Here is a 12,105-nt window from a genome sequence, read left to right as displayed (position 1 = left end):
ACGAAACTGCTTTGAGTCCAGGATTAGACGTAATACGAGGTTTAAGTCTCCAACTGGGCCGAAGAATGATAAAAAAAATACAAGCCATTGTATCAGTCGTGCGCATTACTCGTCCGACTCGTGCTAGAAAGTAAGGACATTCGTCTTGCGATCATAAAAGAGTTGTATCTCTATCTTTATCGTGTTATACTATCTGAAGAATTAGAAGGAATGGCTAAAGGCTAATCCCACTGTATCCGTTGGGCATATTCCCTAATGCGAGATACATAGTTGTCTTCGATCTCGTGCCCGACTCCCGTAGCAACTTTCAGGATGATCTCGTTCAATCCGGTGGAGCCAAGAATGTCGACGTGATCGCTGGTATTAGCTCCTCCACGTGGGATATTTGACACGGGACGATGAGGCAGCTGTCAAAAGAGCGTGATAGATAAATAATTCTGATCGGTGGGACCTGGAAAGCTCACCTCAACAGTAGTGATCTTGATTCCGGCAGGATTCCACCTGGGCCTTTTCCAACCTTCCACACACATGGCACCCAGACTCAGTAAACTGACTGTTCCATCTCCTTCGCCCATATTCACCCCATTACGGACCTTAGAACAATTATATGAGATGAACTAGGGGTGATCGCCATGATTCGGGCCACACTACCTTTGGAATGGCATTCTCATCTGTATACTCTGCATCTATCCAACTATTCCGTGCCAATGGAATATCAAGGGGCGTTTGCGGCGTACTACAGCTGTCGTTGGAAGGATCTGTGCACATGGGGTACTCTGCTTCTGCGAAGTTTTCGTCCTGTTCGTGGGGTCCATGGGCATACCTAAGCATCCAGATCAAGATAGCTGTCAACGGTCCCGACGTATTACCATCCTTACCAATATGATCTCTGGGAAGGACGACAGCTGTTATAGCGGCATTAAGAAAATTTACAAAGGAAGAAACCGACTGACCTCGGTCTCCTTTCCATGGCCATAAACGCAGTAGAATTTCATGGAAGGTGCATTGGGTAACCTGTGAAAGCTCTTAGCTAACACAAGGGCTTCGGATCGAGACGAACCTGATTTCCAGGGGGTTTGTCCATTTCGTGTGATCAATATCATTACGTTTTAATACTTCTTCATCTCGTTCAATGTCAAATGAGTAATTAGTTCCAAGCATTTTCTTGAATGGCCATGAGTCAATACATTAGTTCACAAGCTCAATGAGTGCAAACCTGGAAACTGGAAGGTGTGCGTTCCATGATCCACGTCCCCGCCTCATCTGCGGTCATGTTCTTAGAATCTTGAGCAAACGCATCCATATCTAGCAGAGCCTGACGAAAGGCGATAAGTTCACCATGAGTGTGGGTTGAATTTGGCTCATCGTCCGGGGCCCAGGTCTGATTTCCCCACACCTCTCTTCCCCCCTATAGGTTCAATCGTCACCGTGTGAGCACTGGTTTTCCATAGAAACAATGCCGCTAGAAATGGGACTCGCCTTTATCCATAGACTAGCACTGCCTGCCCAGCTACGGAACAGTTTCTGACGTTCTTTTCTAGAAAAGAATTTTTCGAGAACTGGTAATTATATTTTAATACTTTTCATAACAACCGATAGGAATAGTGCGTACCATATGCACCAGCAGGGTTCATCTGCACGGTGTCCTTCATCTCACCTGATAGGAATGCAGCCATAGCTTTCGCCTGTCACGTTGCATCAACGGAAGGATCTAAACCCGTCAATGTTTCAACATAGGAGAACTCACAACACCCTGATAGAAATACACTCATTTCAGCTCCGTCATCGTTTCAGCACGTAGAGAAAGATTATCTTACTAAGTGTGTACCCGCTATGGTTATGAATGCTTCAACGTGATCCTAAAAGCTGATCAATAGGAAATAGCATCCGTAGGCGTTATACACTGACTTCAACCCAGCTCGGGCCACCTGCTCCATGCAAAGGGGATTCGACCCATTTAAAACTATGTAACACGCGAGTTAATGCGCAAATCAAAACGTGATGATGATCATACGTACAAGTACTAATTTTGACATGTCATTTATATTAGTACTGGCGGTGACAGAATATATATGCTCATACCAGCATTACCTAAGATACGTCCAGATGTTCAGAGTGTGCGAGTAAAAAGCCTTTAAAGGAGTACGTACGGTGCTTCCCATTGAATGTGCAGCAATAACGACTTTCTTGTTTTGACGCTTCCTGAAATAGGTCAAAATTAGTCCATATTGATAATCCAGTTCTAGTGGAACCGATTTTTCCTCGGTCCAAATGCGAACTTTACTGGGAAACTTACTTCAGTCCTTCAATTGTCGATTTCATTCTTGAGAAATATCCATCTCTTTCTTCGAGGTTCCAGTATGATAATCGCCAGTCGTAAGGGGCCAAATGTAGATTGTTGGTATCATAATTCACAACAGCAAGATTCTCTACGATTTTGGACCTAAACAATCCCAAGTTTCTGCATTAGTAAGCGTCGCGAGGAAACTGTAACGCACCAGATCCAAAAACCCTGGATGAAACTGCTTGCAGCACCAATGCCCTCTGCTGCTCTTACTTTAACATTTGGGGGGTCTAGCCCCGTGATTGGATCGAGCATCATTGCAGATATCCATTTGTCGCGGTTGAAAGTTACTTGAGAAATCATGTTGAACCCACCCCACACCTTCTCGCGAAAAAATGTGCGGTATTCTGGGGCTGTTGACCAAGACTCCAACCCCTAAGAAGAATGAGAATTTGAGCACGATGTGCAAGTATATGAAAACATACTGTGGACACAATGCCTGGCACCAAGACTATGGGATAGTTCGCCGACAGACCTCTGGCTTTGATATCTTCCCCTACTTTAAACTCTCGTCCGTCATTATTAAGCTTCCACAGTTCCGGTATATTACTTCGCAGACGCTGCCATTCTGTCTCCACACGCGACAAGTCTATATCCGGGAGTGTAAGTGAGATGTCGTATTCGTCCATATAAAGTAGTAATTGGGCGTGCATGTCGTGAATATCGGCAGGTTGGATGAGAACAAAGCCCAAAATCACGCCGACTGCAGATGCAATAAGAACGACAACACCAGGGAGATGTACGACACATACTGAGAATGCCCAGTGGAAACCAAAACCTGGCTCTGACATAAAAGCGCCGAGAGGGTTTCTAGCAAAGTGTTCACTCGTTATACACATAACATATCGCGATGGAATGTTGGTAAAAACTCGGAATGCGAGCGCGTTACTCACCTGTCTATGTGCACTTGGTTCATTTAAATTCTGTTCTAGCTTCTCCTTGACTTCCTCTAATTTAGTGATCGCATACACCTCACCACCACGGGCCTCACTAGGCTTCGTTTGGGGATATTCATCATTGCTAGCCCAAGTCTTTGATCTTTTGGCCAGAACCATGTCACTACGTCACTGTATGCGCTTCAGCATTGACATGTCTCGTATATGAGTTTGCAAAGGTGGGATGTCTGGCACGTACCTTTACATACAATATTTAATGGTAAGCGTTGTTGTGGCGCGAGACTTGCTCGTCGCTGTGAGCAATACCAAATGGTTGGAAACATAAACGGTGACCACCGTCGGCGTGAATTCTTGTTCGCAACTTCCGGGAGAGCTTCCGAGTCTGCCTAAACTGGTATGTAGCAGTATGACAGCAGAAGCCTGTTCAGTCTATTTCAGAGCTGCATGCATACATGCCCAAAACAAAACACCTCGCAGTCTTAGCTGAGACCTTCGTATATACAGAATATGCCGATGTGACTACAACACATGAGTAATAAACGATATCGATCACTTTCAGAGTGTAAAAAGACGCATACAAGTCAACCTGACAGCACACCACAGGCGCATCTAAAACTGATGACATATCGATGATATAGGGAAACAATCCATTTGGTATACTCGAGGTCAAACAAATGCGCATGCTGCAGGGATGAGCAGTCATCAGGGTGTTACGATGATCATTTTTTTAGCAATTCAAGATGGGAGGGGACTTCGGGGACTTTGATACGACCACCGAGACCTGAGAGTTCAATGACGATATTCAAGGTAATGCAAGGGTCTGAAGCCCCTCTTGTTCGTAAAATCAAGGTTTAAAGAACATATATTCGTTACTTGAACAATGAGGATGGGCTGAACATCCTTGAAGACCGCTTTCGGAATGTGAGCATAGGTATTGAAAAAGTCAAGATCGGATTCCAGGAAAGCCCTCTCGCCTGAGTCGATGTGTTCATTTGTCTTGCCGTTTCTTTACCAGGTGTAGGGATCCGGCGTGGATGTCTGAACTGTATCAGGTTTGGACAGCTATATTTCTCCTCTTTTCTTCTGAGGTGTCTGCTGGTTTATATCGTTGAGAATTTAGCGCTTTTGATAGTCGCTGTCACCAGATTTTGTAGCGCCTGAGGCCCGTTGGTGATGGTGGAAAGAATGAAAGTGTGAGAAAGTGCACGGACTTGCCAACTGTAGACTGGGACGAGCGCGGCCAGAGCTCAGTCTATGTTGCCATGCATGCAGGTTCAGGACCAACTCGCAGAGAAACATTTCTCTTAATCATACTACTTGTTGCTCTTCTATCATTTTCTAGCTTGAATTTTACACTTGGTGGTTCTCGTTCCACCTTTCTGGGCGGCTATGGCGATAAATCTTCATCTTCGGCAAGCAACACTGAAGATTTCACAACCGAACTCTTGAGAAGTCGAATGTCATGGGCTGAAGGAGCTGTTCCTCAGACAGATGTACTGGCCCATGTCCCAGGTACGCTGTTCTTCATTCAACGAAAATCATGAGAGTCATGTCAAGCTCATTTTTGACACTTTGGCGTCTATATCGTGAGCTAGGTTGGACAATATTCGACAATTTGTATGTCTTCAATGGCACCGTCTACATCGTCACAGATAAGCCAGCGAGCGTCCCCGACCGTTCCCATATTACTTCTACTGCAGTGAAAATAGCGAACGGTGCGGCTGCTATTGCCAGTCGACTTCCCACGGACAAGGAACTTAGAGTGATCAGCTCGAAAGAAGCAAGGTCACTTTTTGGTACCAAGGCTGAAATTATCGACGGAGTTTCTGTACGCTTGCGTTTTTACGTTCTCTATTTGAGGATTCTCATGTTCTGGTTTAGTGGCTTATCAATGATCCACCACAATTGTACGTCCTGACACAACACTTAATACACATTACTGATAGCTATCCAGTATTACTCATTACTACCACTGGTCCGCCGAGTTGTTTTTTGGGTTTTGGCGCACGTATTCATCACTAGACCCCGCTGTGCCTTCGACGGGCAATACCTCCCTCCCAGCCATGCGACGTATTGTGTTTTCACATGCGGATGCAGACCACTGGAGAGACTATGCGTTAATGAATCAATGGGTACTCCGCAGTGTCTTCCCATCAATAGCGCTCGAGTTTAACTCCGACTGGCAAGATCGTGCTCAGATGGGTGTGGCCTACGTCTTTGATCGTGTTGTTTTCTCCGACAGAGCAGCTGCCATGCATGGATCTCTATTTCAGAGTACGGGACGGACTGCCTCAGAACCTTCTGCACTGGCAGGAAGTGTGCACTGGTGGAGCACAGTTCGGAAGAACGTCATTCAATTGTCTGGTCTTAGTGGGGACACTGGTCCCGCTACGACGCGTACGCCAGTGATCACTTATATATCTCGCCAAGAGTGGGGTAGACGAATGTTGATACCTGAGGATCACGATCGTCTTGTACAAGAACTATATAAGCTGCGTGATACTTACGGTTACGAAGTCAACGTCGTTAGTATGGATAAACTATCTCGCACCGAGCAGATACAGCTTGCAGCGCGGACAACTGTGAGTCAGAAGGGCTCTTCTGTCGCTTGACTACGGAAACTCATGATATGAACCTAGATAATGATGGGGGTTCATGGTAATGGATTGACCTCCCTGGTTTGGATGAAGCCTTCACCACGGACTACTGTCATGGAGTTTTTCTTTCCTGGGGGATTTGCTCATGACTACGAGTATACTTCCCGCGCGCTGGGCATGACTCATTACGGATTCTGGAACGACCAGTATGTTCAAATTAACTTGCTGTCATGGAATTATCTTTGAGCCGCCTTCTTTGACACAGTACCTTTACAAGTCCTGATACCCCTAAGGTGGCATATCCAGAAGGTTTTCAAGGCACAAAAATTCCTATTGACGGCGCGGCCGTCGCTCGTCTGTGTGTGGAAAGGCTCTCATTAGCAAATTCTTGAATAGGAATGTAGGATAATCTACTTCCATCCTCAGCGGACATTCGAAGCCGCTAGTTAGACGGGCGGTTCCTTGTGGCGTTTACTCCGTTGTTTTCGTCAGGTCAAGGTTAGCATTCTCCATGAGCGTAATTTAGAGTTGATATGCTTCGTAATAGTACTTCATTTTGACACGAGTTATGCTGGTTCGTACCTTTGCACAAATGAGAAGGAACATTCACGTATTCTTAAGGTTTCGATAGGTTTCTATGAAACATTCTTGAAATGATTTGCATCTTCATTCCGTGGTCATAAGGCCTGTAAGAACCACAATCGCTCCACATTGAGCGGATTGTTGCAAATACGTTCAAAGCTTTGGACTAATGCAAGGTTGATAACAGCGGCACTCAGATTAGGAGACTTTGCAATACTGGCAGTCATGACTTAGACCAGGGTTAGCAGTATCTGGATGCTTCCTTCGTCTCCGCCATCCGTCAAGTTATGTAGACACTTTGAAGAACGCATGTGTCGACGGCCTTGCAGCAGTGAACAACGTAACAAAAAGTCGATAGTGAGTAAAACGAAGACACGGGCTCTAATCTAAGTATTCACAGACGCCTAGCCGAGAATAACGGGGGTACTCCCCTGCAGGTACATACCGTAAATTAGCCCCTGTCAAGCCGAGCATGGCGGATGAGTGGACAACCGCCACTACCATACCACTATTGTGGATCTGAATGTCCATTCAACTCTCATCAACGTTTGTAGCGCGAAAGAAAGTCTCCCTAGGAAATGTGGGGAGAGCGGTATGGAGGTGGCTGTCAGGTGAGTACAAGGGACCTGGACCTGTTTCATCTATGACAAGTTCCATTATACAATAAACATGTATGTTTTTGTCTCTGCTATGCTTACTTGAAAACGCGAATGTCGGATTTCATGGCGCAGTATAAAGCTAACTCGAGAGTCTCATGTTTCCATCCATCTTCCTTCAGAACCAGTACTTACTCCAAAGCACTTGCGCCAAGAACTAAGATATCAACATGTCTTCTCAGAACTTTATTTACTTGCGAGAGTACGCTCTTCACTATCCCTTCTACATTTTTGCAGCTTTTGCTGATCTCCTTTGATGCACATTTCTCATAGCTCTCTCAACTATGATTCCGAACACCCAGAGGACCGAAACAACCTATTTGCCTTTGTATGCACTTTTGTCGAAGTACCAAGTTGTGTTCGTGGCTTACATTGTATTGGAACTAGTCTCCCGACATCCTTCCTCTTTATCAGACCAAGGTATGTAGTGCTATAACGTGGATTCATATTTCTGACGATGATCATGTTTTTCAGATCAAATCACTTGACAGATTAACGGAGACATACACGGATTTTATAGCCCAGACCGTTGTCCCGGAGGAAGAAAATTACATTTATCTTCGTGGCCGCGCCTCCAATACTGCCAAAGCAGCCTCTAACAGTTTTACCGTTTTGAAAGTTGCAAACGAGCTCATCCTTTGGCCTCAAGTCCTCAAGGATGCGACGAACGTCGGCAAGAAAGCAATTAAATTGGAATACTCTCCCGGCTCCGTATCTGACGGGGACCTAGCCCTCCCTGGCGGTAAATTTCATCAACTTTTAAATTGACTGAAACTTAAGGCATACTGTTCGTAGTGACGGCTTCCCTCAAGAATGATGTTTTCAAACCGGAGAACAGGGGGGCTCGTCATGATGCTCTCCTTGTCTACAGTGGAGACAACTCATTCACCAAACTCCCGGATGCGAAGAATCCCAAACAGCTTCTTTCCTCAGTTGGTAGCCCGACCACATTCGCCTTCCTGAATGCTAGAATTGCCGATCCTGTCTTCGATGTTTATAGTGTATGTGTTCACCTTTAAATCCCTATTATAGTCACTGACATTGCAGTGCCATTACAGTGGTCTACCCGCCTTCGTTTCTTCGACGATTCTGGTGTTCCGGTCAGGCTTGAGCTCGATATTGAGGTCGGTTATCTGCAAATGCCGTTAAATACACGAGATCCGAGTCCTCACCAATTATTTCTAGTCGATTGGTATTCCTAACGGCTTGGAAGCATCCATGTATTCTTCAGATTCCAGGTTGACCATGTCCAGCACACCCATCATCAATGGGCAACGAGTCGGGACTAGTTTAAGCATCACAGGCGAATACGACAGCCTTATCACCATTCAAATTGTGAAGACGGATCCAACTGTTGTACTCCCCAATTACGCTTCTGTTTCTCTCGTGGCCAATGTTATCCAGAAGCTTGGCAAAATTGAGGTTGCTACAGTCCTTGGAGCTGAACATCTGCTCTTTGACGAATCCATCCGACTGGCGAGGAGTCTCGTCAAAACCAAACAGGCTGGAAGTACCGTAGAAGGGTTCTACTTCCGTGCCGATAGTATGTATAACTTTATACTCCTCCAAACGGAAACCTGAATTCCCATCTTTTCAGTTGGCGATACGAACGTTATCCCTCGAACTGGTCCCCTTTGGATATCTCCAGGTGAGTAAACTTTTCTTTTCAAGTGATCGTTTGTGAGTATACCGAAACTTACTTTTTTGCAGACGTACAGCCATACGGCACCACACCTGATGGGGACTACGATATTGATTTTTCTCCTCAAAACTACGACATCGATATTTCTACCAACCGTGGTACCAAGTCATCTTTTGTATCCCAGTCCGCCAACTATATCTATTTGAGGGGAAACACGACCATTGTACTTGTTTTGACTAAACTTCCAAATTCCAGTTGCTGATCTCCCTTTCACTAGCCCACCCACGTCGAACTATCACTGTATGCAATCCCTAATAATCTCCTCATCTATCCGGCAAATTATGGACAACATGTGATCTCTGAAGTGGATGTGAATGGCAATAAAGTTGCCGCCATCCGCGACTTGGTCCTTACAAAACCTGGTCCTTGTGCTGTTGATAATCCTTTCAACTTTTTCAATCCTGTTGATCCCAAGACTCTTGGCTCTGATCACTACTGCCTCATAGGCGAAGCGAGGCTTTGGGCTGCCGATCCTGATGACAAACCGCTTTGGCCGCATCAAGTCGCCCTTTCGACCGGATCAGATATCGTGAGCTGGATTTTGAATACGCCGACAGTTGCAAACAGGAACAATGCGTTTGTGAACAATCCGGATGCGGCGACTCAGGATTGGCAGGTTAATATAACTGTTCCTGGTTTGTAAATCTGTTGATTCAAGGTTATATCCGTATTCTCACCTTGACTGGTATCCTTGATGGTAGCTGAATTCCCTACGACCACTAGGTGGCATCTAGAGTTTGCTTGTACAAACATGCCTGTTGGGGGATTTATTGCTATGTCTGCCACGGGTACGAGCTTCCCAAACTGCTTTAGTATCTTTTATCTTAAAATGTTGTGTTCACCCAGGTAATCTGAACTTAAACATTGGAAAGACTCCTATCACCAATGCGAATCAGGTGTGAATATTTCATTCTCTCTCGTCTTACATCGTTGATTTTGTCTTTTTAGGTTGTTGGGGTCAAATTTACAGGTGTACAGGGACCATACCCGATGACCGTCACTTTCTACTGGTGGCAAGGCACTGGTACAAGTATCCCGGCAGATTCTAATACCTCACTTCAGGGTGTCCTTAGGATCGACCTTGGAGGCGCTTCGTAAGTCATCTAGGTTTATTTTCTAAAGCAACGAGCTTCTTTTAACACAATGATCCTTAGCGCCTTGGCGTCAACTGACAGAGCTCAAAAGTGTAGCCCCGAGTCTCTTGAATATCCATTGGTCATCGGACCCGACTATCCTAATTTGAGGTCCAACAAGAAAGCATTGGCAGGATGGCACCATCCTGCTGCCAAGGGTGATACGATCCTTGGAAAGGCGCACCCTATACAGGAAATCAAAGCTCCGGGTAGATATGAGGATGGCACGTACTCGAAGCCTGTCTACAGTGTCGCCATCGGTGGTGACGGCAAACGCTTTTACTAGGCGAACGCGTCGCCGCCGCCGTCTTGGCGGTTTCAAAGTTTTTTGGGTTTTTGGGTTTTTGGGTTTTTAAATGTGCTAGTACGATATATGCTTCCCTTCGTCCCTACTTCGCGCTGTGTTGTATGAGTAGTCAGTGGATTTGTTGCCTGTTGGCGGTCTTGCGACCTGAATAGTATGTTATGTTATTGATTGCCAGTGGATGATTTGGATGTTTGCGATGTGTTTCAACTTAGTGCTGCTGACTTGAGAGTGGGAATCGAATGTGCACTAGGATAGCAGACTCTAAACCCCTCGAATTATGTGCGATGACCCTACTAGTATTGCAGTGTTAGTCCCTAGAAAGGAAATTTAGGCGTTTGCACACAGGCGGCTCTCGTACCCAGGGCTATAGTCACGGCATACGCAACTATCCAAAGAAGTTTGCATGGTATTTAATAACTACGCACTAGTATCTCACTGTATTTTGCTAAGCCTAGGATTCATGCGCCATCCTTGTTTACATGAAATTGCCTGTCACGATGTTGTTGTCTCTTTCTCATTGTCCAACGTCTCTGCCACCCTGTTGCTGCGATTCCAACGGAGACCCAAGTCTTTTCCTTCTGGTTTCTGACGCGAAGACCTCAATCAGCCACGTTCTTCTCACCTCTATCTCGCCCGCCAGTGCCTACTGAGCCTGAGGTATTTGACCAGCTCACCACCGACAGCAACCATCACAGTGACACCAATATCTCGAGTTCGACTGCTGGTATTGTTGATACCACCATTTTTCCACCTTAGGCAGAACTTTGAGGAGGCTCTCAGGGTCTTTCAGATGTAGTTTTTATGTCGTGAGAAATAGGTCTCAGAGACCCACCATCCCCCCAGTAGCAATTGGATTACTATACTTGACATATAGCCAAAATCAGTGACAAAAGCCTCTTCAGAGGTTTAATCTATAATTTCTAAAATATTGAAACTCCTTGTGCACTCCCTGAAAGCCTCTTTTGTACTATTTGTATGCTCATACACTCTTTGAGAGCCTCTGTGGGAGCCTCTTTCAAACCTCATTGTGGGCCTCCCCATCAATACATCAAAAGAATATTCTAGAAGAATGTCCTAAATATGGATATAAATCATCCATTTACAGTAAACTTCTGTGCTATCATAACCTCACTGTGAGCCTCCCTATCATTACATCAAAGAAGAGTCTCCCAAATAAGAAAATGTATTATCCTTTTATGGTAAATTTCCGCACTACCACCCAAAACATATGTAAAGCATGTGGAGCTAACATACTAACTACTATTCTCATTGAATATAGTGTTGGACATAGCGGATAACAGGACAAGCATTGACAAAGGCTGTAAAAGGAAAGTAAGAAAGATAGGGTGGCCCGTGCACCCAATATACCATCATCAGAAAAATTATGCTTCTGTTCACCTACATATAGCAAGCTGTTGCGATGTAATCACCTCAGTTGTTCCCCAGAACACTGAGGCAAGATATTTACTTAATTTCTACCAAATGTACCTAGCTTATCAGACTTCCTAGTCTTTGTGTTTATTTAGGTACTTACTTCAATACATGAGTTGTTCCCCAGAACACTGAGTCTTTGTGTTTATTTAGATCAGTAATCTCTTTGATATAGGATCAATTCATATTGGGAAGAGATTGTAAAATCCAATGTTATGTTTTTACGACATATAAACATATGTTTGTTCAATTTCTGGGGGAGAATTTGCTCATGGAGGCTTGCTGTAGTGATGGAAATTGTTCCCAAGCATAAGAAGGCTTGATTGGACACCATGGTTGGCAGGATATATCTAAGAGATCTTACAGTATGTTTGCAATTATGCATAAATTGACATCTGACCTAGAATTAGACATACAGATGCTCTGGGAGCCTTGGAAAGATATGCAGACCTCCCAG

At 44.9% G+C, this 12,105-nt stretch overlaps 3 protein-coding genes across 3 annotated transcripts; 2 read left to right on the top strand and 1 right to left on the bottom strand.

The window, feature by feature from the left end:
* Positions 1-71: 71 nt before the first annotated feature.
* Positions 72-3,585, bottom strand: SERLADRAFT_447691 (uncharacterized protein; the record flags this gene model as incomplete). Its single annotated transcript, XM_007316611.1, has 16 exons — positions 72-407; positions 465-593; positions 652-823; positions 879-889; positions 954-1,014; positions 1,061-1,164; positions 1,217-1,408; positions 1,480-1,559; positions 1,613-1,685; positions 2,151-2,202; positions 2,297-2,443; positions 2,499-2,719; positions 2,770-3,047; positions 3,097-3,154; positions 3,238-3,411; positions 3,479-3,585. The coding sequence occupies 15 exons, from the start codon at positions 3,397-3,399 to the stop codon at positions 222-224; spliced, it is 1,926 nt and encodes a 641-aa protein (XP_007316673.1).
* Positions 3,586-4,494: 909 nt separating this feature from the next.
* Positions 4,495-6,451, top strand: SERLADRAFT_463631 (uncharacterized protein; the record flags this gene model as incomplete). The annotated part of the gene is made up of 6 exons (XM_007316610.1): positions 4,495-4,752; positions 4,836-5,068; positions 5,122-5,147; positions 5,195-5,822; positions 5,880-6,043; positions 6,103-6,451. The coding sequence occupies 6 exons, from the start codon at positions 4,503-4,505 to the stop codon at positions 6,227-6,229; spliced, it is 1,428 nt and encodes a 475-aa protein (XP_007316672.1).
* A 794-nt stretch (positions 6,452-7,245) lies between these two features.
* Positions 7,246-10,196, top strand: SERLADRAFT_436317 (uncharacterized protein; the record flags this gene model as incomplete). The annotated part of the gene is made up of 14 exons (XM_007316609.1): positions 7,246-7,277; positions 7,349-7,403; positions 7,463-7,495; positions 7,550-7,817; positions 7,871-8,076; positions 8,134-8,199; positions 8,261-8,618; positions 8,673-8,723; positions 8,786-8,940; positions 8,995-9,412; positions 9,479-9,565; positions 9,624-9,673; positions 9,726-9,871; positions 9,932-10,196. 14 exons carry the CDS (start codon positions 7,246-7,248, stop codon positions 10,194-10,196), a joined length of 2,190 nt encoding a protein of 729 aa, XP_007316671.1.
* Between the last annotated feature and the right edge of the window lie 1,909 nt (positions 10,197-12,105).

The sequence above is a fragment of the Serpula lacrymans genome, assembly GCF_000218685.1.
Source record: "Serpula lacrymans var. lacrymans S7.9 unplaced genomic scaffold SERLAscaffold_5, whole genome shotgun sequence".
Classification (NCBI taxonomy): domain Eukaryota; kingdom Fungi; phylum Basidiomycota; class Agaricomycetes; order Boletales; family Serpulaceae; genus Serpula; species Serpula lacrymans.
This window is presented reverse-complemented; position numbering and strand designations above follow the sequence as displayed.